Here is a 25,896-nt window from a genome sequence, read left to right as displayed (position 1 = left end):
CTAAATCCTGCAAAAATTCAATATGATTTCATGGTAAAACACATAATGTGTAATTACAGTGATAATGCCTTTATTACATAGTAATAAAGGCACTATAAACAGAATTAATACAAATCCAATATTCACTCAAATTAAGGTGCCTTCCATTTTTATAAGCATAATTAAATCCTGAAAACAAGTTAATTAAAAAATTATACCAGAACACTGATGTACAATGGTACAAAATAACAAATTTTTAAAACATTTCCTGTTAAATAAGCACTCATAATTCATGGAACATCCCAAGATGCTTTGTTCTGTATATTAAGTTTGGACCTGCACTGACCGTTGAGTACCATATGGGCTGCAATTGCTGCTGGGTAGCCTACAGTTTTGGCCATTGCTGAATATCCATTTGGATCCCCATAGACCACCAGGCTGATGTGTTTGGTCTCCAGCTCGCCTGTAGGGTGTCTGATCCCGACATCGTTCCTCATAATAATCATATCTCGCTCACCTTTAGCTACAGGGCATGAAAGAGAACGACCCCATTAAGAATGAAAATACATGCCTGGCAAAGTTCATTTACCGGTATTTTTAACTTGACTTTCATTAGTTGAAGACATTTCTCCACCATATTTAACGTCATGACATACCACAAGATCAAACAACTACAGAAGCCACTCAGATGAGTGGAGAAACATCTTCAGTTAATATAAGTTACAACTGAATGGATTTTCAATGGACTTGACATTCTACGATGACCCGAACAGCTTTTATACACAAGCTCTTAGAAACTCTCTTATGAAATTTGACAATAGCAGAATATTGAAAAAGAATGAAAAAGAGTGAAGAGAGTGGAACTGGGTCTTTTACCAAAGGACAGTTTTGCCTCCAGGTGCTTGGCAACCGCTGCTAGAATGTTGTCAGCATGGGGTACCGGCTCCTCGCTGAGCATCCCGAGGCTGATGGAATTAATCAAGTCAATTATCTCTGCACAATGCTACACAATTTTAATTGATTTATTTTAAGTAACACTTTTCAATAGAGCTTTGGTATGCAGTTGGTAAGTCTGGTAGTGGGGGTGTGGTTGAGCGCCGGTTTGTGAATGGAGAGCGAGAAAGGGAGATGAGCAAGTATTATCACCTGTCTCTAACACCCATTTCTCATTTGCAGTGAGGGCGTGAGAGGCATTTAAGAGCGACTCAGCCGCCAAAGGAGGAGAGAGTCGAAGCCAGACAGCAGAGTGTTCGGGGTGTTTTCGTGTTGACGCAGAGAAGAGTTTTTTGTTATAATACATTCAAAACTTACGTGGACTGTTGAACTGACCTGAACTGAACTGTTCCTCCTCCTCAGACAGTAAACCATGTCATACTAAGGTATTCTGAAAGCTTTATACAGTACATTGGAGTGGTGGTGGTGTAGCGGGCTAAAGCACATAACTGTTAATCAGAATGTCACAGGTTCGATCCCCACAGCCACCACCAATTGTGTCTTTGAGCAAGGCACTTAACTCCAGGTTGCTCCGGGGGAATTGTCCCTGTAATAAGTGCACTGTAAGTCGCTTTGGATAAAAGCATCTGCCAAATGCATAAATGTACATTACTATGTGGTTGCTAGTTGGTTGCTTACAACCTCACCCTAATTCACCCCTCCAAGTTAAGCCTATGGAATTCTTTGGCCTGTTTTATCATCGGTCAGGCAATAATCAGTTTGAGTCACTTAGAAAAGTAATAGCACACCTCTCCTCAACAAGCTGCACGATTATAAGTATCATTCATGTCAGTAGTTAAACCGGTGTGCGACGTGCTTAATACACAACCTGCATATCACAAGAACTGACAATAAAACTGCACATGCAAGTTATTGTTTATCATTTAAGCTCCAAATTTCCCACTTTGGTTATCAGCAGGCATTGTGATTTTTCCACCCACCATCTAAGACTTTGCATTCTGAAGTCATCCTTGCCTATCCGCTCATAAATGGCATCCTCAAAAGCACTGCAGCTCACAGTTGTGGGCAATCCAATCTGCTTACACAGCAGCTCTTTCTGTGTGAGAGAGAAAATTATATTATCATACCCAAAAAAGACAACCTTTTGGTTGAAGTGATTAGAGATAATCTTATGACCCTGATGTCTTGTATTGTCTATTCTTCAAATAAGATTGCGGTGTATTTTCAGCATCATTGAAAGGAAAAGGTGAGTTTCATAGATCAATGCTATATTGCAAAATCAGTCAAATTGTGTGCCATCTAAACACACAACCAAAAACAAATCATACAGAAATGTGTAATGTCTTAAAATATAAGCAGTACCCATGAAACAGGAGAAGCTGTATGATCCAATATAGGACACGGCTTGGTGTTGATCAATCCCAGTTTTACAAAGCCATTCATTGCAGAGGAGAAGCCCTGCGGACAAATACATGTCATTAAAATCCTATATTTTGGACAAACATGGACACTATTTATAGACATGATAATCTGGTCACAATGGTGACATGAAATCTAACCTACCATATTAAACATATCAAATCAATATAACCATCACCTTATAACGCAACTTTATTTAGGCAATATTTCCAATATATAGTTTATTACTCTTCTTGCACAAAACATAGAAATACTTGCATTTACAGTAACATTGTGGCAGATAATTTCAATGTAACCTTTATCCTTACTGATTAAACAGCCTTTTTAAGATCTTTAAAAAAACTTAATGACGTATTCTAAAACATGACTACTATCACACATCTAAAACTAGATCATATGTAGACTGACTTTCTTCCGTTTTATACATCTTAGGATTTTTTCCCTTGCTAGTCATCTTTGGCTTGCCCTTTAGGGACTTGATGACTTGTGCGACCCCGCATACACAAACTGACTGATCTCAGTTCAAAAGACTCTGGGCTGTCAGGAAAGGGTTAAACTTTTGTGATCAAACAACATGGTGCCGACCACAGCGGAGTTTGTCATTGGAAGAAACGCAAACAAAATGTAATCTGGTAAGAAACCTACTTAAGTTTTTACATTGAAACCTGTTGGAGTCAAAAGATTCAACACACTCATGGCAAAATTGTAAGGATTCATGCGACTTTTCTAAATTTGGCCAATTCGTATGATATCGTATGACTGCACTCGACTTTCACTACAGCCAATGACGTCGCTGGACATTGTTTCCATCTAATATGTGACATTTGCTTCTGTCACACACAACAGCTTCCTATCATGTTCACACACTCTACTGATTGGTTAAGTTTAGATGAGGGGTTTGGGTATGGGTATAATATTAATAAGCATGTCCTTAATGCCTCGTGCGTGTAACTCACACTTGATTCCACATTAGACATCCGGGCATTTGCAGGTGATGAAAACGTACAAATTTATAGCCAACTCGTAAAATATGTACACATTTTCATGAGACTGGGTTAAAAGATTACAGTCTCTACTTTTATCTGATATGCCATTTTCTTTTTAATTTCAACGATTTATAGCAAAACGCCACGCTGCTAAACACAATGTACACTGATGTGGACTTCATCAAATTTTTTTAACTTAGAAATCCTATATTCACTGTGAATTGAGAACCAATGTGTTCATCCAAAAACTGAAAAATATTGCTGAAACTCATACATAAAATAAGGTGCATTTTGAACTGTTCTGAAACAAGTGCAAACAGAAAGCATACTGGAGGTTAAGGCATTCACTAAATAGGGAGCAAGTGAGCATCCTATAGCTATCCTATGATGCTAAGTGCATTCACTCTTAAAATCCAACCAAAAGTTCAGTTTCAGGCTGCAGATGATGTTTGGACCATTCAACATGTTTGACAGACATGGGACAATGATAGTCAGTACATAGATTCAGAATTAATAATGTATCATTTTATTTTAACATGGTCGAAAGCTTGATGTCAGTTGATGCTGGCCAATACTTTGAATCAGAATGAATTATGCTAATTTCTGATGTAATGTCTGTAATGTCTCAAAAACATGAATAACCAAACCTCCTAGAAACAAACTTTCTTGGTATATAGCTTGGTATTATTTACAATTTTACAACTTAGTCCCACTGTCCACATATGCAGACATCAGTTTTTAGTAAAACTATTTGCTCTAGAATTAAAAAATGTTTTTTTTTGCTTGTTATTAGGTGCCACTAGTTACAAATCAAAAAGCGAAATGGACTGCAAACAGCAGGCATACTCGTGTCTCCGGAGGTTAAGACATGATTTTCTGCAAAGCTGCTGTGAAACAATATGTATTGTGAAATGTGCAACACAAATAAATTTGACTTGACATCAACATCAGATGCAAAGTGTTAATCAGAGTGCACCGGTACACTCTTATTTTGGTTATGAAGACTAATCTTTACAATTTGTACAAAATTAGCCTGAATACCTTGAAGCGTAGAGTTCCTCTGATCAGTGTGTGTGCTGACTCAATGCCATACGGCTCGGCGTACTTGGTGCTGTCTCGGTTGGGGAAGCCCTCCAGGTTGAATCCAGGCAGGAAGTCCATAGGCTTTGTGACGTCCAAGAGAGCACCTCCAGGTGGAACACTAACAATCTACTCAGTGAAAAGGGAAGGAAAAATTTATAAATAGCAATTATAGGAAGCTGACATGAAATATATTTGGAAAGTTGATATGTCCTGTGGTGTGACATGCTAGACTCCATCTAAAACTATTTGAACAGCATTTTGCCAATTGTTTAATAATTATTATAAATTAACTTTTAAAAGACTTAATATTAATTGAGACTGCATGATTATTTGTACTTTTAAAATGATTCTGTCACACTGTAGGACCTGTTAAAAAAGCACATGGTAATTTTGTGTGTCAACATCAATTATTGCAACAGAACTGTCGTGTTTTTTGTTGTTGTTGTTGTGGTTTGTTTTTTTTGCCCTGTGTTTGCATCACCTGGTTGTCCTTTAGATATATGGTCGGGCTGATGGTGTTGAGCAGGACACCATATGGACTCCAACTAAACTTGTAACGCAGTGGATTGTCTGAGAACTCTGGAGCTGGAAGACCTCCACAAAAAGAGCTGTAAGACTCCACCTGTCATGGCCCACAAATTCAAGAATCAGACCATTGAAGCTGAAATATGCCATTATTCCAATGTGAAAGGGTTAGTTCACCCAAAAATGAAAATTCACTCATCATTTTCTCACCCTCATGCCATCCCAGATGTGAATGAATTTCATTCTTCTTCTGAACACAAATAAAGATTTTTTTAGAGGAATATTTCAGCTCTGTAGGTTCATACAATGCAAGTGAATGGTGGCCAAAAATGTAAAGCTCTAAAAAGCAAATAAAGGCAGAATAAAAGTAATCCATAAGACTCCAGTGGCTCACTTGCATTCTGAGGACATACAGAGCTAAAACATTCTTCTAAAAATAATTGGGTTCTGCAGAAAAAAAGGAAGTCAAACACATCTGGGATGGCATGAGAGTGAGTAAATGATGAGAGAATTTGTATTTGTGGATGAACTATCCCTTTAAAAATCTAGCTCAAATCTCAGCTTAATTTGCTGAGACAACTAGAGGCCATGAAGGTTACTTGAGGTCTGTCAATATGTCTAGCAGTCATGCTGATAAGTCCACCAATGCTTCGACAGTATGTCACTCTATTTCAAATACACATAAACAAAAACACGATTGCCTAGTGCAATACCTACAGTGCAACCGTCTGCCTTGGCCTGGTCGATGCACTCCATGGCCAACATGTGATCAATGCCAGGGTCCAGACCCATCTCATTGACGATGATGATGCCAGCCTCCTCGGCACTGTGGAAGCAACAGCCAATCATGGTGAAGCAACATGCATATATTAACGACTTCAAGCAATGAGTCACTTCTAAGTTACTTGAGGGTCTTCAAAATGTATTTCTGATAATCCTGATTCATTTAAGGAATTTAATAGCAATAAATTCTTCTCTCAGAAACCGTAAATTTTCTACCTCTTCTGAAGTTCCTTCATGGCGGGACTCAAGTAACTGGCCGTCACCATGTTGACCTTCATTTTGATACAGTGTTTGGCTACTTGTGGATGAAATGCATATGGCAACATGCTAGATACAAAAGGAAAACAAATAAATAAGATGCAAATTAGCTTATAGTCTTTTAAAATGTACATCAAGGGGTTTTGACAAAGGGTACAACAATGTTTTGTTTGAGATATACTATCAACTAATGTGTAGTAAATTACATTGTTAGTTCATGTTAATTAATGCACAAAACTTTCACAATTAAAATTTTTTTATTGTGGTTAATGTTAATTTCTACATTTCTAATACACTTAAAAAAAATACAATAAAAGTGATGTTATAAAATAAATAATTAAGTATATGTCAACATTAGATCATGCATTATGAACTAATGTGAAATTAGAACAAACAACAGTATTTTGATAAATTAACTTTACCCAGGATGAATAAATGCTTTTGAAAAAATATTATTCATTGATAGTTTGTTACAGAGCCATTAAAGGACAGAGCAGGAATTTTGCATTCCCTTTCAATACATTTATTATGATTCTTATACAGTAACCATATTTTAACCATGAAATTCCTAATTGTAGTGAAACCATTGTGCTATAACAGAAAAATTATGGTAATAAAAATCATAATTTTTTGGTTATTATAGTTTTACTATACAAATACCATAGTTTAATACCATAGGGAACGCAGACTTATTGCGAGGGAAACCTAAGTTATTGCGTTCCCACTACTTCAAGGGAACGCAAAAGTTAATTCGAGGGCACGTAAAAATATTACAGAAAACAATTCCTTGCCTGTTCAATATGGGGCTCTGTAGTTTGTGATATTTAATGCATTTACTAATGTTAACCAATAGCACCTTATTGTAAAGTGTTGCCAATAAATCAAAATCTATCAAAAGGAAATGTGTTAAACAAAAGAACAATATTTAGTAATCAACCAAAGTTAAAAGAAGCTAAAGTTCAGCTAAATGTTTCATTGCCAATAAAGGACATGTTAATAAGAAATTAAATTAAAATGTAATGTACAAGCAAATCACTTTGTACATAAATAATGAATATATTAAAGGCTTCGCAATTTAAGCATCATAACAACATGTGTAAATAATATGGTACTATATTAATATAGATGATATATATATATATATATACACTATATGATGTTAAAGGCCAGATTTTAAATGCTACACTCATTTGAAGAACAAGTTTGAAGACTCCTGGTGTATATTAAAGTGAACTTTCCAGTAGCAAAGCAAAAAAATAAGTAAAGTTCATGATTCATGCCTGATGACGATGTCGTGGTCTTTGATCAGAGCATCAAAATGACCCTCTTGGCTGGTGATGTCCACCATAACTGCGATGGTGTTGGGGTACTTGACTGCCATTTCCTCAGCCTGATGCAAAAGATTTGATGCTGCAATGTAAAGTAGATGGCACACTACTGTAGATACACATTCATTAAAGCCTTCTTCGGTTACTTAAAAAAAAAGCTGAAGTGTGCCATTTTCTGATGTTAAAATAATTTCTCCCTGCTTTATATGCAGAAACAACTTTAAGTAAGCCATTCGTTGTTTGATTTCATTGAAAAGTATATACACTGCACACACACTTTTTTGGCACTATGTAAATATAGGTGTTTTTTTTAGCATCCCGACCAAACAAACACGGCAACATTGGCTCAAACAATACCGTGAGTTTGTGGTGGGGCAAATTTTTTTTTTTGACCAATGGAAGACAGGTGGAGTGTTCAGGAAACAATTGCGTTTGGTGATGTTAGTGGCAAAGAAATGACACAATTCAGCTTTACAGGACTGTGATTAAAATTTTTGTATCATAGTAAAACTGCATTCCAGATGGATTTGTGACCGGAACATACCCACTGTGACTTGAATGCCGGTGTCCCTCGTGAGATACTCGATAACTGGCCCAGACACATAGCCTGAGCCCAGCAAAAGCACCCGCTTCATTCCGCTTTTCTTTAGGATCTGCTCTGACTCCCTGTGTGCCAGATGGTACAGCCATTACTACTATAACACACACACACACACACACACACACACACACACACACACACACACACACACACACACACACACACACACACGACACATACGCCCAGAAATCTGTGAAATCACAAAACATATCCTTCTGGATCAGATCTTAAACTGATTGAAAGAGAAGCGACACACAAACAACTGAGATGAAGAATGGATGCAAGATGATCTCATAAAATGGTCCAAGAGATCAAGTATTCTTTCTGATGATCAAAACTTAAGCAAATTTAAAGACAGACCAAAGATTCAGTTTAATTTAATACAGACAGGGTGTGTAAAGAACATAAAACAAACAAATACAAATCATCAATGGCACTTCAAGACTACCAAGATAGATGTAAGATTTAAAAATTTAAGATTAAGATTCATATATCTTAAATTAAGATTATTTTCCTTAGCCCATTGGATTGTTTTTATCTTGTTTTAAGCATAAATAATAAAAAAAAAAAACAGTATGTATATATATATACACACACACACACACACACACACACAGTACACTATATGAACAAAAGTATTGGAAAACCTACACATTACGCCTACAGGAGCTTTTATGACATCCCATTCTACATCCATAGGCATTAACATCGAGTTGGTCTCCCCTTTGCAGCTATAATAGCTTCCACTCTTCTGGGAAGGCTTTCTACAAAATTTTGGTGTGACTGCTGGAATTTTTGCCAATTCTTCCAGAAGAGCATTTGTGAGGTCAGACACTGATGTTGGAGGATAGGGTCTGGCTCGCAATCTCCATTCTATATCATCCAAAAGGTGTTCGATAGGGTTGAGGTCAGGGCTCTGTGCAGGCCAGTCAAGTTCTTCCACACCAAACTCATCCAACCATGCCTTTATGGACCTTGTTTTGTGCACTGGGGCACAGTCATGCTGGAACAGAAAAGCACCTTCCCCAAACTGTTTCCACAAAGTTGGGACCATAGAATTTTCCAAAATGTCTTAGTAAACTGAGGCATTAACTTTTCCCTTCAGTAGAACTAAGGGGCCTAGGCCAACCCCAGAAAAATAACCCCATAGCATTATCCCTCCTCCACCAAACTTTACAGTTGGCACAACGTAGGCAGGCAGGAAACATTCTCCTGGCATTTACCAAACCCAGACTCGTCCATCAGACTGCCATATAGACAAGCGTGATTCGTCACTCCAGAGAACATGTTTCCACTGCTCCAGAGTTCAGTGGCAGCGTGCTTTACACCACTCCATCCGATGCTTGGCATTGTGCTTGGTGATGTAAGGCTTACATACAGCTGCTCGACCATGGAAACCCATGGCAAGAAGCTTCTGTCGCACAGTTTTTGTGCTGATGTTAATGCCAGAGGAGGTTTGGAACTCTGCAGTTATTGAGTCGACTTTTACGCACTATGCACCTCAGTGACCCAGCTTTGTAACTTTACGAGGTCTGCCACTTCGTGGCCGAGTTGCTGTGGTTCCGAAACGCTTCCACTTTGCAATGATACCACTAACAGTTGTACGTAGAATATCTAGGAGGGAAGAAATTTCATGAACTGTCTTGTTGCAATGGTGGCATCCTATTACAGTACCACACTCAAATTCAGTGAGCTCTTTAGAATGACATTCAATGATTAAGATGTGTAGCCCAATACTTTTGTCCATATAGTGTAAATGTGAGGTTTATGCTTTAAAAACAGTTTGGCAATGGGTTAAGACAAATAAACTTAATTCAAGATTTATTTTCTGAGAACAGGTTTTAATATCCTGCAGGATTTAAATTGAAGTAAATCGGTCTTTAAATTAAGAATATTTAGATATTAATTCTGGATAAATGGGTGATAGATCTATATTCTGAAATGTTTTTTTTGCAGTGCAGAGGGTTTCTAAAATCAGCAGGCAACGGAAACCGACTAGGGAAGGAAGGATTTGATTCTAGATCATTTAGTTTTCCATTCAGAATATAATCCACGCCGTTCAGGTAAGACACTGTGAAATCAACTTGTGCTCCGACAGTCCCTCTGGGAGACACATGTGATACATCCTCCCCCTCTCGCTCTGCTTAATTGGATCTGATGGTGCAGATGAGCAAATATTTTACACTTAACCCCCAACCACCTGCATACCTTTCTCAAAAAATATTGAACTACAAACTCAATGATAATCACCAAATAATGTTTAGATACAACTGGAATAAGTACTACATTGAAAAGCTCTACAAATTAGTTGCATTGGGTCTTATAAATGTAATAGTGGTTCATATTAAGCGGGAAGGGTGGTTTAATAATGAAAAAGATAATAAAGCAGTTTAATTATATATTGAACATTGGTGTCTTTTATCATATTGCGGTTGCTGTCAATTGTTTAAAAACAAGCCATAAGAGGCCAGGTGCAACAGCGATTTTACAATGCTTAAAAGGAATATTGTGAACAAGTTAAGCTCAATCAACAGCATTTAAGGCATAATGTTGATTACCACAAAAATACCCTCCTTTACTTAAAAAAAAATAAAATAAAAAAAGCAAAAATCTGTGTTCCAGTGAGGGACTTACAATGGAAGTGAAAAGGGCCAAACCATTAATGTTATCTCACCATTTCAGCAGTATAGCCATAAACAATGTGCAAACATGATTTTAGTGTGTTAAAAATTACAACTTCTTTGCCATAACTATGTAATGAACTTCCTGCTCAGCTTCTGTTCGGACGCTCTTGCTTACTGCTCCGCACTTTGCTCTATCGCTTTTATATTTTCATATTTTATCTCCTTTTATCAACTAATTTTAACTTAAATCAGCACAGTGCTCAAAAGCTTGGACTACTACAAAAAAAAAAAGCAGAATTCTTATATCCGACCAGCCTCCCACTGAAAGTTTTCATTCCAGGGAAGGGAAAACACAACTGCCTACATTCAAAAGGATAAGAGAAAATGCCTCTTCTGGAATCTACTTGCTGCACTAACTGCCACAGACTTTTACAAAGGATTGCAGTTCTTGAAACAAAGTTATTTACAGGACCACCAAACCAGACGGAACACACAACAGAGCTTCGTCATGGACGCCCTCAGCATACAGCTGGTGAGTCCCATGAATCTAGTGCTCCTCGCCAGGCCATACTGAGTGTAGAGAATCAAGCCGATCGACTTACAAATCGATGGCAAAACAGGGAGCGAGACCAAAAGGCACTCGAGACATCAGACTGTCACGAGCATCTCATATTGCCACAGTGGCATCCTCTACCCCAGATACGGCTCTGACAAGGATTGCAAACACTGGTTTCCTACCACCGCCTATACATCTTGAGAACAGATTTGAAGCATTAATGAATGAGGAATCCCCAAACGTGATGAATGTGATCGAACACAGACTGAATCAGCCAGTAGCTAACACTGATGTGAACTGGCGCTCAAGGTCGAGCAGACAGCGGCATTCAGCTCAGAGCGCAGCCGGGCCCAGGACTCTGATAGTGGGTGACTCCATAATCAGAAACATTAGCAGCAGGGATACAACTACATGCTGCCTTCCACAAGCAACAACCTCGGATGTAAACAGGGAACTTCAGAACATTCTGATGAAACATAAGACTGCAAATCGACTCATCATTCATGTGAGGAAGAATGATATTCATAAAGAGCAGTCAGAACTCCTTAAAAAGGATTTCAATGAACTTTTTGAAACACTTAAAAGACTGAAATTTCAAACATTCATCAGTGGACCACTTCCAGCAAGAGGAACAAACAGGTTTTCACGGTTGCTTGGGCTTAATACATGGCTGCAAAAAACCTACAATATAAAAGGAGTTAACTTCATTGACAACTTCAATCTTTTCTGGAGTCAGAGGCAACTGTTTCGACAGGATGGCCACCACCCAAACAAACTTGGTTCAAGAGTGCTAAAGGACAATATCTACTTCTCCCTCAATCATCCTTCTGCAGTGTGTGCCAATCCACTCAATCTGAATGGCACACACACACCTGGAAACAGTATGAATGACCACAGGACTTCACTTCAGCACCTGAATGGACATGCAGTTGACAAATGACACAAGGACAATGATAACACCACTCAGCCACAACCATTTCTGTTGTCTCATCTGAGCCCTGCCCACAAAGTTCACCACAGACAGACTGTGACATATTAGAACTGCTCCAAGATTCAGCACCCAAGGACGACTTTCTGGAAAACATCCAGGAAAACCAGGACAGCATATTACAGCCCCTCTCACCAGACACATTATCCCTCTCTCCAGCATCTCCACATCTGTGTTTCTCAGAGAAAATGGAAGAACTGGTGTATGCTGGAACCAAACTATCCCACTCTTTTGCTGCAAGCCCCCAGATATCAAGCAAAAAACATCAGGCCCCTCAAGCACCTGCGGGCCCAGCTCGCCCTTCCCCTCCTCCTGTGAGAGCTCTTTGACCTCTGCCACAACGCCAGGGCTCACACCCTCCTCCATCTGCTCGAGGTGAACCAAAAACAAGCTCTCAGTGATATGTGTTGGGTCCCCGCTATGATAACAGTAACTTTCTCAAATGTTTACAAAACAAGCGGGAACCCAATCTGCCTGTATCTTTCTCTATTGCTGTTTGTTTACATCATAGAAAGTCTAAGGCCTTCAAAAGCCGTACAGCAAACCCATCTAATCTGGTGCCTATTACACGCCAAACTAAGATTGCTGTGGGGACAAAAACTGTTAAGTTAGCACTTTTAAACATCCGCTCACTTAAAAATAAATCACTTCTAGTCAATGACTTAATAAGCACATACAACCTGGATTTTATGTTTCTAAATGAAACTTGGCTAGAAGACAGCTGTAGTGCAACAGTCCTTAATGAAACATCCCCTCCTAACTTTACTTATTTGAGTGTCTGCAGAGAAGGTAGGAGAGGTGGGGGTTTAGCTGCTCTCTTTAAAGATGTCTATCAATGTAAGCAAATATCATTTGGGAATTACCCGTCTTTCGAATATCTGGGTAGTGTGTTAAAAGGTGCTCCACGCATTTTACTTATCATTATATACAGGCCTCCAAAATACTCTCCAGTCTTCGCTGAGGATTTTACAGAACTGTTATCAACAATTACCTCAGAGTTTGACTGTTTTGCCATTGCTGGAGACTTTAACATTCACATAGATAATGCAGAAAACAATATGACAAAAGAAATCATAACTGTTTTAAAAACTTTTGATCTGACTCAGCATGTACATGGACCCACACACAATCATGGACACACTCTAGATTTACTTATCAGTAAGGGTCTAAACATTTCATCGATTGTTATTAAGGATGTAGCACTGTCTGATCATTTCTGTGTTTTCTTTGATATATTGATCTCTCCTGCCATTGAAGCTAGATCTGTGTCTGTCAAGAAGTGATGCTTAAATGAGAACACTAGTGTACTATTTATGAAGGCTATATCTTTAACATCAAGTATATCTGCTGACTCTGTTGATTTTCTCCTTGATTCTTTTAACTCAAAAGTTAAAAGTGTAATTGATGATATTGCTCCTGTGAAAGTCAGGAAGAAGAGTGGCAGACAAAAAGCACCTTGGGGAAACTCAACAGCAGTGCAAAATATGAAAAGACAATGCAGAAAAGCAGAGCACATGTGGCGGAAGACAAAACTTGTAGTCCATTATAACATCTACAAAGACAGCATCCATGCTTTTAATATGGAACTAGGCAAAGCTAGACAGACTTTCTTCTCGAATATTATAAACAGCAACTTAAACAACACACACACTCTTTTTGCGACTGTAAAGAGACTGAAAAAACCCCCAAGCCAGATTCCCAGTGAAATGCTCTCAGACAGCAAGTGCAGTGAGTTTGCTTTCTTCTCTGAAAAAATCAATAATATCAGAAAGGTGATCAGCACATCCTTGAGTTGTGCTGGGGTCAGACAAATCAAACCACAACCTGAGAAAGTAGTTACTATGTCTGATTTCAAAGAAACTGATGGCAAAATTTTGGAAGAAACCGTACAGCACCTTAAAACATCAACCTGCGCCCTTGATGCACTTCCCACATCTTTTTTCAAAAGTGTGTTCAACTGTTTAGAAGCAGATCTCCTAGAAGTGATAAACTCTTCACTTCTCTCTGGGAGTTTTCCAAACTCCCTGAAAACTGCAGTTGTCAAGCCCCTCTTGAAAGAGAGCAATCTGGATAAGACCATATTAAGTAACTATAGACTGATCTCAAATCTTCCTTTCATAGGCAAGATCATTGAAAAAGTGGTCTTCAATCAGCTGAACAAATTCTTGAACTCAAATGGATACTTTGACAATTTTCAATCTGGTTTCCAATCTCACACAGAGACCGTGCTCATAAAGATAATAAACGATCGCTTAAATACTGATACAGGCAAATTATCAGTACTGGTACTACTCGACCTCAGAGCTGCATTTGACACTGTCGATCACAACATACTTCTTGACAGGCTGGAAAACTGGGTGGGGCTTTCTGGAATGGTCCTAAAATGGTTCAGGTCATACTTAGAAGGGAGAGGTTATTATGTGAATATAGGAGACCATAAGTCTGAGTGGACGTCCATGACATGCGGAGTCCCTCAAGGCTCAATTCTCGCGCCACTCCTGTTCAACCTGTATATGCTCCCAATGAGCCAAATAATGAAAAAGAACCAAATTGCTTACCACAGCTATGCAGAAGACACACAGGTCTACTTAGCCCTATCACCTAACGATTACAGCCCCATTGACTCCCTGTGCCAATGCATTGATGAAGTTAACAGTTGGATGTGCCAAAACTTTCTTCAGTTAAACAAAGACAAAACTGAAGTCATTGTGTTTGGAAACAAAGATGACGTTCTCAAGGTGAATGCATACCTTGACGCTAGGGGTCAAACAACTAAAAATCAAGTCAGGAATCTTGGTGTGTCTCTAGAGTCAGACCTTAGTTTCAGTAGTCATGTCAAAGCAATAACTAAATCAGCATACTATCATCTGAAAAATATTTCAAGAATTAGATGCTTTGTTTCCAGTCAAGACCTAGAGAAACTTGTGCATGCTTTCATCACCAGCAGGGTGGATTATTGTAATGGACTCCTCACTGGCCTTCCCAAAAGACCATAAGACAGTTGCAGCTCATACAGAACGCTGCTGCCAGGATTCTGAGCAGAAGCAGAAAATATGAACATATCACACCAGTCCTCAGGTCTTTACACTGGCTCCCAGTTACATTTAGGATTGATTTTAAAGTATTATTACTGGTATATAAATCACTCAATGGGCTAGGACCTCAATATATTGCAGATATGCTCACTGAATATAAACCCAACAGATCACTCAGATCATTAGGATCACATCAGCTAGAAATACCAAGGGTTCACTCTAAGCAAGGAGAGTCTGCTTTTAGCTATTATGCCAGCCGCAGCTGGAGCCAGCTTCCAGAAGAGATCAGATGTGCTCCTACAGTAGTCACATTCAAATCCAGACTCAAAACACATCTGTTTAGCTGTGCATTTACTGAATGAGCACTGTGTCACTGTGTGTCCGACTGTTTGTACTGTATTTTATTTTATTCTAAACTGTTTCAATTATTCATATTTTTTTATTCTTATTTTAATCTCTTCTATGTAAAGCACTTTGAATTACCATTGTATATGAAATGTGCTATATAAATAAACTTGCCTTGCCTTATGTCAACAAAACCTAAAACCTTAAAATGACAAAAAATAAAAAAAATAATTTAAACATTACAGCTCAAATAATACATGAGTTTTAACAGAATAATTTATGTAGGTACATTTATCAAATAATACATTTCAAATTTCTGCATTTAAACCCTCCAAGAAATGTGCCCATTCACATTCCATTGTAATTGCCTCACTGTAACCTCAATTTTAGCTTCTTTTTTTTTTTAAAGAAAAGGACAGATGTGTCGAAATAGTTTTTTGTGGCAATGAACATTATGCCACAAATGCTATCGATTGAGTTTAATTTGTATTTAACCAAGAATATTCCTTTAAGGGAATGATACAAATCCCATTAACTGTGTTAAAAAAAAAAATCACTGTAACCCACAGGCTTTATAAACAGCTTTTAAAAATGGCAGTATCAATATGATAACAAGAAACCTTATCTCATGACAAGTCGTAATAGTGGTACGAGATGGCGAAATTGACAGAAATCGTAGAAGTTTGACTCCAATGGCAAAAAATAAAGGAACCAATGAGAGATGTTATTACGATTTTTCCTAATTTGTTCTAAGCCAAACCTACAGTAACCATAAAGTCTAACCCATTACCCAAACCCTAGGCCTAACCAATGGGAAAATCACTGTTGTGTACAACAGTAGAAAGAGAAATATTGGAGTTTGGAACAAGACAAGCATTTTATACAAGGAAGCATTTTATACAAGGAATGGGTAACTTAATTTATTCACTGATATATCCTTTCTTAAATTAAAGTATTGCATAAGAGGCCAGTATAAATGTGATGCCTGCATTTTATCGATTTGAAATAGTTTCTTCATTGGTGGGCCTCAACACTAAAAATCCTAATATGTTCATTGCACTCATTTGATTGAGTAAACTCATTCCCTCAATTCCGTTGAATAATGGGGTCTCCCAAAACTTGAGTATTTCATATATCACTGATTCAAATTTAGATCAAACAATAGCACAGCTTAAATTAAGATAATAACTGATTCTAGAAATGCACATACAGTACAGTCATAGACCACTTTATTAGGCAACAGTGCAATGCATGAAATCATGCAGATATTCCGAAGAATTTTCTGCTGCTTTCGATGAAGTGGTTAAAGCCTCAAGATACATCTACACAATTTAAATGCAGTTGAGCAACTCAGCTAGTTTACCTCAAAAACCTAATCCTGAACTGTGGTTAAATGAGACCATACAGGTTCTAAGACAGGCCTGTCAACGAGCAGAAAGGAAATGGAAGATAGATAAACTTCAGGTTTCTTAAGAAATATTAAGGAACTCACTTTCTAAATTCCAGCGGGCAATGAGAGCAGCAAAGTCAAAATACTTTGTGGATCTCATCGAAAAGAACTGCAATAACCGTAGAACTCTCTTCAATACCATAAATGCGGTAGTAATCCCAGCTGTTAATATATTTCCTCAGCTTGAGTCGGCAGCATTGTGATCATTTTCTGCAATTCTTTATTAACAAAATAAGAGACTTTATACCCAACGACTTTATCAAATTTCTGACCTGTCTCTAAACTGTCATTTATTTAAATGACCTTCCTATCTTTTAAGAACTTTGAGAGGGCTATCCGTGCTTTTATCATGTCTCAGCTCGATTATTGTAACTCACTTTATACAGGGACTCCTAACTGGAATTAAGAAATACGAACATATCACACTTACGTTAATATCACTACACTGGCTGCCGGTACACTATAGAATTGCATTTAAAGTTCCATTAATGGTCTTTAAATCTCTCAATGCTCTGGCGCCATCCTCACAGGTCTCTTGTCAGAACATTTCTCAGGGAGATCTATGAGATCCCAAAATCAGAGACTTTTAGTAGTGCCAAGGATCAGATTAAAACTTAAGTTTTCTTGTGGAACAGTCTTCTTGTGAGTATTAGAACCGCCTCGACTATATCCAATTTTAAAACCTATCTGTTTTCGATAGCTTTTAATCAGTGAGGTGATTGTTCTTTTCTGCCATTCTTTCTATGTGAGTTTTAACATTTATTTCACTATGTACAGCACATTGGTCAACAGCTGTTGTTTTAATTGTGCTTAATATATAAAATGACATTGACAAATGTCTTGTTGATTAGAGAGGTCAACAGAGAATGGCCAGTCTGGTTCGAGCTGACAGAAAGGCTACGGTAACTCAGATAACCACTCTGTAGCAGAATTACATCTCAGAATATACAATATGTTGAACCTTGAGAAGGGTGGGCTACAACAGCAGAAGATCACGTTGGGTTCCCCTTCTATCAGCCAAGAACAAAAAGCTGAGGCTGCAGTGGGCCTACTATTTGTGTAACTCAGCAGAAATCGAGATTCATCAGACAAGATTATGATGTTCCAGTTTTGGTGAGACTATGCCTACTGCAACCTCAAAATCACTGAGATAACAATTTCTCCCCATTTCTATAGTTGATGTGAACATTAACTGAAGCTCTTGACCACTATCTGCTTGATTGTATGCACTGCACTGCTGCCACACGATTGGCTGATTTTGTACTGAATAAAGTGGTCGTGAGTGTATACCTGCACTTTTAACTTTACATGCACAAAGAGAATTAGAGTCAACAGGGACCAACTTGAGCAAAAGGGACACAGGTCACCCTAATGGTGACATCACACAAAAAAACTATTTGCAACAAAACAACATAAATAATACAACAAAAAAATTATATTTATAAAAATCTATGAATTCTTAACTATTTATTTGCCCCCATATGTTCCCTCTGACCAAAGTATTCCCCATAGCCTCAATTTTGTACTCAATAGTTTGAAATACTAACAGTTAATATCTTAAGTCTGTGGATTTTCACTGAACATAAATATTTGAGTTATGAGCCCAAAACTTTGGGCTCATTATGACATTTCATGTAATAACTAATACAACTTGATATGTCCAGTAATGCCAACTAGGGTTTATAGTATATGGTAATAAAAGTCTTACATTTTATACAAGTAAAGTCATTTGATATCTTATGATTTCACCATCTTGAACAAATAGTTATGGGAGTATGATGACAAAAAGGCACCAGTGTTCAATACATATAATTAGTATTATTAATAATATTCACAATAAACTATACACCTGCAATGTAATAGTTCATTAGCCTATAGAGGTGATATTGGTGAACTCAACAGAATTCATAAGAATGTGGTTCATCCAATTATATTTCAGATTTTATATATATTTTAAAGATATGCTTTGAAATAATCACCAACAATATTCTGTATTTACATCCTTATTTAGATATTTATATCACCAATATAGCCTATATTTCAAGGCTATATATCGTATGTGCACAAAATGTTTCATAATCTGACAATCATCCTGTAGATTGGAGGGAATGGATCCCTTAAAAGGTTTTCCAGGATAAGAACGAACAAATAAATGAAGAAGGAAGTCAAATGGAGAGTCTTTAATTCTTTCCATTGATTAAATGAAGGTCAATATTGGTTGTGGGCAGCTCCATTAAGTTTAGACCACAATGGATACAAGCGTTTTGACAGCCTGGTTCTTCACCCTTGAATGAGAATGAGGTGACATAAAAGAGCTCTATTTGAATGTTTTGAGAAAGAACTGTTGACTGCAGGAAAAAAAAAGAAGGGCTGATTATGGCTTGAATGAGATGAAAAAAAAATTAAAAGGATTGTGCAGTTATTCCATTTTGTGAAAATGATTCATAAGACGTGATATAATCCAGTAATGAATTTCAAAAGACATTTGACAAGTGAAAAGTGAAGCTTACCTTGGGAGAAATATTTCACTTAAGAAATTGAAAAGAAATTGACGCATTGATTCTTTTATGGCATGCTAAAAATTCCAAAGAAAAAGAGCGAGTGGGAGAGACTATGGGTGGGTGGGTGACTATGGTGGGAGAGTGAAATGGACTACCCATGAGAGAATGCTCTCTGTGGATGTGTACTCTAGCCATGCAATGTGATAAGGCAGTGCAGAATGTACAGCAACCACACCTTGAGTTCCCTGTTTCTGAACAAAACAAACAAGGCTTTAAGTTAGCTGAGGAACCACTGGCATCTGGAGCACCCAAAGACAAAAAAAACTCTCTTTAGATCACCATTAAACCAACAGAGACTTGCTTTATTTTCTAACTTTGCAGTCTTTAACTAAAAAGTGTGAAAAAAGCCACAGAAAATATTAACATGTTGGCCTAGGCCTTACTTTGGCTGAAATTGCACCTGTTTGTGCGGTTGGTCTAGTTACTACAGCAGAAATTCAAATAGGAAACTACATCCAAATGATCAATGTATCTACAATCAGGCATAGAGAGAGCCACTGGCTAACCAAAAGCAATTTAGTCAATATGTATAAAAGCTGGGGTAAACAAGCCTAAATCCTGTTTTAAGAGAGGATATGTGCATAGATAAGGAGGCAATGGTTTTACCGTCTTTCAACCTTTGAAGAAATCTTCAGAATGAGGCCACCATCCTCAGTGGGTAAGCATATCAGCCAAAGCAATTTCACAAGTATTTCTGTGTCTTATAAATGCATCATGGCCACTGCCCATTAATTCCACAGATCGGAGCCCTTTCAGAAAGACTGAAAGAACACCAAACGCACTTAAGGTATTTATAAAAGAAGAAAAAAAGATTCCCTTACCTCCTTTCTCTGAGTTTCTGAATGTATTCAAACTTAGGTGTCAACTTCCCGTTGGAAGTAATTACAGCCTGGATGATTGTAAACAATGGCATGAATGATATAACTGCATTTGGCAACAAATAGTAATAAAATAGTGTAACATTTTATCCAAACTCAAGGTCTCTAAAAATCACACTAACAAAAAATGAACAAAATATACATGTGAACCCTTTGTAATTACCTGCATTTACTGTATGCATACATTTGTCTTAAAATTTGGTTTGATCTTTTTCTAAGTTACAATAATGAACAAACACAATCTATAATGATAAATGTTTTGTATGTATTGAAAACATCATTCAAACATTTACAGTGTTGGTTGGAAAACGTATGTGAACCCCTAGGCTAATGAAAAGTGTTGGCAAACCTGACATCCAATTTATGAAACCAGATTGGAGGTGTGGGTTAGAGCTACTTTATAAAAGCACTCAAACATTTTGAGTTTGATATTCATAAAAATCATCTGCTGATGTGGACCATGCCTTGCAAAAAAGAGATCTCAGAAGACCTATTATCAAGAATTGTTGCTTTGCTTAAGGCTGAAAATGGTAATAAAGTTGTCTCGAAGAGCTTAGATACAGTTACAGACAAATTGTCTATAAATGGAGACCATTTAGTACTATGGCTACTCTCTCTAGAAGTGGCCGTCCAGCCAAGATGACTCAAAGGGCACACTGCAGAATGCTCAATAAGGTAGAAACGAACCCTAGAGTGACAGCTAAAGACTTAATGGAATCACTGTAACTGGTTAACATCTCTGTTCATGAGTCTACAATATGAAAAACATTAAACAGGCATGGTGTCCATGGCAGGACACTATGAAGGAAGCCACTGCTTTCCAACAAAAACATTGCTGCGCACCTGAATTCTGCCAAAGACCACCTTGAAACTCCACCACACTACTGGGAAAATGTTTTGTGGACTGATGAAACTCAGGTTGAATTGTTTGGGAAGAACATGCAGAACTACGTATGGGATAAAAAGGGCACTGCATTCCAACATGAAAACATCATCACAAAAGTGAAGTACGGAAGAGGGAGCATTATGATTTAGAGCTGCTTTGCTGCTTCGGGGCCTGGTCCGCTTGTGATCAGAGGGAAATATTAATTCCCAAGTTTATCTCCTACAGGACGTCAGGGTGGCTGTGCACCAGCTGAAGCTCAAAAGAAGTTGGGTGATGCAGCAGGACAATGGCCCTAAATATCAAAGTAAATCCACTAGAGAACTGCTTAAAAAAAATATTTAAATTATAAATTGTATTATAGTGGCCCAGTCAGAGCCCAGACCTTAACCCAACAGAGATGTTGTGGAATGACCTCAAGAGAGCCGTTTACACCAGACATCCTAAGAATATGTCTGAGCTGAATCAGTTCTGTAAAGAAGAATGGTCCAAAATTCCTTCTGAACGTTGTACAGGTCTAAACCGCATCTGCCGGAAACACTTGGTTGATGTTATTGCTGCCAAATGAGGATCGACCAGTTATTAAATCCAAGGGTTCATTTATTTTTTTCACAGCACTGAATGTTAATGGGAAGTGTTCAATAAAGACATGCAAGATTATAACTGTTTGAGTGTTGTTAGCTTAAGCACATTGGGTTTGTCTATACTTGTGACTTTGAAGATGAGATCACATTTTATGACCAATTAATGCATAAAACCATCTAATTCCTAAGGGTTCACATACTTTTTTACGCCACTGTACAATATAAATGGTACACAAATATGGTAATCATTCAGTATCATAATATATATCAACGTACATTTATCAAGTTTAAAATCTAGTACAAACTGCACTCAGAACAGTCTGTATGGACGATGTAGGGGATAAATGTACAGTTGGTCATTATGGCAAATAGAAAAATTAATGGGCATGAAATATTGATTTGATTTTGCTTTATGTCAGCAGAAAGAGCCATCGGAATGATACGAGAGACATGGAACTAGCATGTAAGAAATGGGACTGCATGGGACAATGGTCAATTATACGGTTTAGCAGACATTATCGAAATTTACAAAAGCAGAATGTGTGATCGACCAATCAGAATCATGTATTCCAGAGAGTAATTTTAATAAAGAAGAGGTATTCTTTGAATATTTAAATGTCTATGAACAGCATCTTAATTAACCTACTTCTCTGACTTGCGGCGAGAATTCCTCTTCTTCTAGCAATCTGTTGGCGTCTGACGGCAGCTGTGGGATAAAGGCTAACATCACTAATCTGATCCAATCATTAACATCAGGGGGTGCACGACTACCAATGTTTTGGTGTTGACTAGTCCAGCCCATTATTTGAGCCTAATTCGTATTTTCTACAGATGTGTTTTATAAACTTTTTGTTGACTAGTCAATTTCAGGCTGGTGTTGACTACATTAGTTGTAGTCAACTAGTCTCTGCAACCCTTAGTATGAATCACATTTTAACCAGCCAAGACAAAAAGAGGCTAAAGCAAGTTAATCAGAAACTGACCTAAACTCATTCAGAGCAATCCTCTCCACCGCAAACCAAATTCCAGAAGTTTAATAACAGCACAAGAGACTTATTACTTATTATTATTACCCACAACCCTGTGTTACATCTTACCATCTCCCAGATATAAGGGAACAGTCTGTCCCCAAAATACTCAGTGGCTTCAATGGGGAGCTGGGCAGGTAGGTTATCAATAGAGCACATTAGAATGCCATTTCCTTCCACACTGCAGGAAATAAAGAGGATATCAGGAGGAATCAGAGGATGAAATTTATTTGATTGTATTTTATTTGATTCCATTTTACTGTGTTTACACTGGAACCATATTGTTTTATTTTATTTTGTTTTATATAATATATAGTTATATAATTTAAATTACTGGAACTCAACTGTTTTATTTTATATGGTTTTATTAACATTACTTGCACCTAACTGTTTTTTTTTTTTTTTTTTTTATTCTGATTTACATTGTATATTATAATTGTATTAATATTACTGGAACCTTATTGTTTTGTTTTATTTTATATTGTGTACATATACATATATACACACATTTATACAAATATATAATATTCCTTGATATATATATATATATATATATATATATACATACATACACACACACACACACACACACACACACACACACACACACACACACACACACACACACACACACACACACACACACACACAAAATACTGTGCAAAAGTTTTATGCACTTGTGAAAAATGTTGCATAGTGAGGATATCTTCAAAAATAATGCCATAAATAGTTTTCATATATCACTTAATGTCATATAAAGTCCAGTAAACATAAAAAAGTTAAATCAATATTTGGTGTGACCACCTTTGCATTTATAACAACCCCAATTCCCCTAGGTACACATGGACACAGTTTTTCTTGGTTGTTGGCAGATAGGATGTTCCAAGCTGCTTGGAGAATTCACCACAGTTCTTCTATTTATTTAGGCTGTCTCAATTGTGTCTGTCTCTTCATGTAATATCAGACTGACAAGATGTTCAGTGGGGCTCTGTGGGGGTCATGACATCTGTTGCAGAGCGCCCTGTTCTTCTATTCTAATCTTTTGTATTTGCAAATGTAATGTATTTCTTACCAGTCACTTTTGTTGGCATAGCATCAGTAGGAGCACATCAAGAAAATTGACAGCATGTTGTGTCACGTGACTCGATGCGGCAGAAATTAACCCTTTAAATGACAGTCTAGTCTTGTAAACCGTATTCAGTTGGTTTTTATTAATTTAAATTATGCACTGTGTATAGTAAAGCTAAAATACAATGTCAACGCACGTGGACGCAGGGTCGCACAAGGTTAAAACTCCACCCCATTAAAGTGGCTGCCATCTTGGATTATGACATATACAGTTTAAACCTCTCATCCTTGAGACGGATTTGCCCAAACAATGGCTCAAAATAATCTTCAGACAAAGCTTCACAGATCTGAACTGAAACTATTTTCATTTGTGCAACCTGTTCAGAAATTATGCCAACGCGTATTTAACAAGGTCGACGTAAAACAGGAAGTAAGACATATCTCAGCAATGCTTTGTCCTATTGAAAGAAAATTGGTATTCTTTATAAGAAACATGATCTGAGAGAACATGCAAAGTTTGTTGATAGCGCCACCTATGGGTCAATAAATAAATAGGCAATTTTGGACAATAACTTTTTAACTGTCTTTGGATTGTTTAGGCGATGAGGATTTCAATAATTTTTCCAACATCGGTTATGCAACCTCTCCATCATTATGAATTTTATGAAAAAGTTATTTATATTTTAAACGCTTCGTCCGATTGGAATGGAAATCAGAAGGATTCTTCGACATCATGTCCGGGGGCACCTGAGCAGTTTGGGGACAAGGCCACATAGCAGTCGAAACGCTTTGTCAATTTAAACAAAACTTTTAATGTTTCATTGCTTCCTTATTCTAAGTCTTCTGAAAACGGCAGAGAAATTTCTCAATTTCTTTTTTATTTTTACGAGGACTCTTAGTTGGTATATCTCTTTGGCACCAGTACAATGTGTGGCTGTGTAGCATAAGGGTTAGTTCACTATACCTGTAAGCCATAGAGTTTGAAAGGGTACTGGTTCGAGCCCAGCTCCGGGCAGCTTGTAAACTACAAAGAAGTTGCAATGAACATCATATATGGACTGGGCTTTCTTTCAACTGTGTTTGATATCAGCCATATCCACATTCTGGACATTTTTTTTTTTTTTTTATAAAGTAATGTATATTTTGTACGCTTTGTCGGAATTGTATGCGTTTTTGACATCATGTCCTAAGGGTACCGGAGCCATTTGGCGATAGCGCCACATGGTGATCAAAAGTTGTAGTCAATTTAAACAACTTATGTATTATTGCTTCCATATTCTTTAAGTTTTCAGTAAATGGCAAAGATACATTTTTTGTTGTTGTTTTTTCTTTCAAAACCTACTGCTCTCAGCTTGGAATGTCTCTTTGGAACTTTTGAGCTGTGTCAACTGAATGGCCTAGTTGTTAAGACATTGGAATACGGCTGAAAAAGTTGACAGGTTAAGTCCAGGAAAAAGCCATTTTAAAAATGTTACTTCTCTTGATCTCTGAGTCTTCATGTTGTACTTTATTGCATAATTACTGCTTTAATTAAAAAATACAATAAAAGCTGCAACAATATTTTCCCAGCTATAGCTCTGTACTCTCAACCTAGAATGTCTCTTTGATATCAGTCAGACTTGTCAATTATGTGTCGCAGTGGTAAAAGCTCTCAGTTCAGAAGCCTGGGTAAAGCCATCCCTGCCTCAACGTTGTCCCTATGTTGTGCTGGAGCTCTTTGCATTGTGCTTGGTGAATGGATTTAGGGCTTGGCCCAGATCATTGCTGCTTGCAACTATATTATTGTATATTGCAATAATTTTTATTTACATTACTGGCACCTTCCTGTTTTACTTTATTCTGTATTATATTGTATTTAGTTCTTTATTTACATTACTGGAACCTAAATGTTTTGTTTTATTTTATATATTGTTATTATTTTTATTAACATAAAAACAAAAATATATATATATATATATATATATATATATATATATATAT

General features: G+C 37.3%; 1 protein-coding gene across 1 annotated transcript in view; it reads right to left on the bottom strand.

The window, feature by feature from the left end:
- LOC127638104 (alpha-aminoadipic semialdehyde synthase, mitochondrial-like) overlaps positions 1–25,896 on the bottom strand; it is a 40,331-nt gene that overhangs the window by 3,152 nt on the left and 11,283 nt on the right. Inside the window, exons 11-23 of the mRNA XM_052119454.1 lie at positions 22,918–23,029; positions 22,467–22,526; positions 20,297–20,364; positions 7,860–7,981; positions 7,268–7,397; positions 5,946–6,056; positions 5,664–5,772; positions 4,903–5,043; positions 4,380–4,547; positions 2,296–2,391; positions 1,914–2,029; positions 856–944; positions 326–502 (exon numbers count right to left, since the gene is read on the bottom strand). Of these exons, the coding sequence (XP_051975414.1) occupies positions 326–502; positions 856–944; positions 1,914–2,029; positions 2,296–2,391; positions 4,380–4,547; positions 4,903–5,043; positions 5,664–5,772; positions 5,946–6,056; positions 7,268–7,397; positions 7,860–7,981; positions 20,297–20,364; positions 22,467–22,526; positions 22,918–23,029 (1,499 nt within the window). The remainder of the gene's footprint in view (positions 1–325; positions 503–855; positions 945–1,913; positions 2,030–2,295; positions 2,392–4,379; positions 4,548–4,902; positions 5,044–5,663; positions 5,773–5,945; positions 6,057–7,267; positions 7,398–7,859; positions 7,982–20,296; positions 20,365–22,466; positions 22,527–22,917; positions 23,030–25,896) is intronic.

This window comes from Xyrauchen texanus, chromosome 46 (assembly GCF_025860055.1).
Source record: "Xyrauchen texanus isolate HMW12.3.18 chromosome 46, RBS_HiC_50CHRs, whole genome shotgun sequence".
Taxonomy (NCBI): Eukaryota; Metazoa; Chordata; class Actinopteri; order Cypriniformes; family Catostomidae; genus Xyrauchen; species Xyrauchen texanus.
The sequence above is the reverse complement of the archived record's forward strand: the minus strand, read 5'-3'. Positions and strand labels throughout refer to the sequence as shown.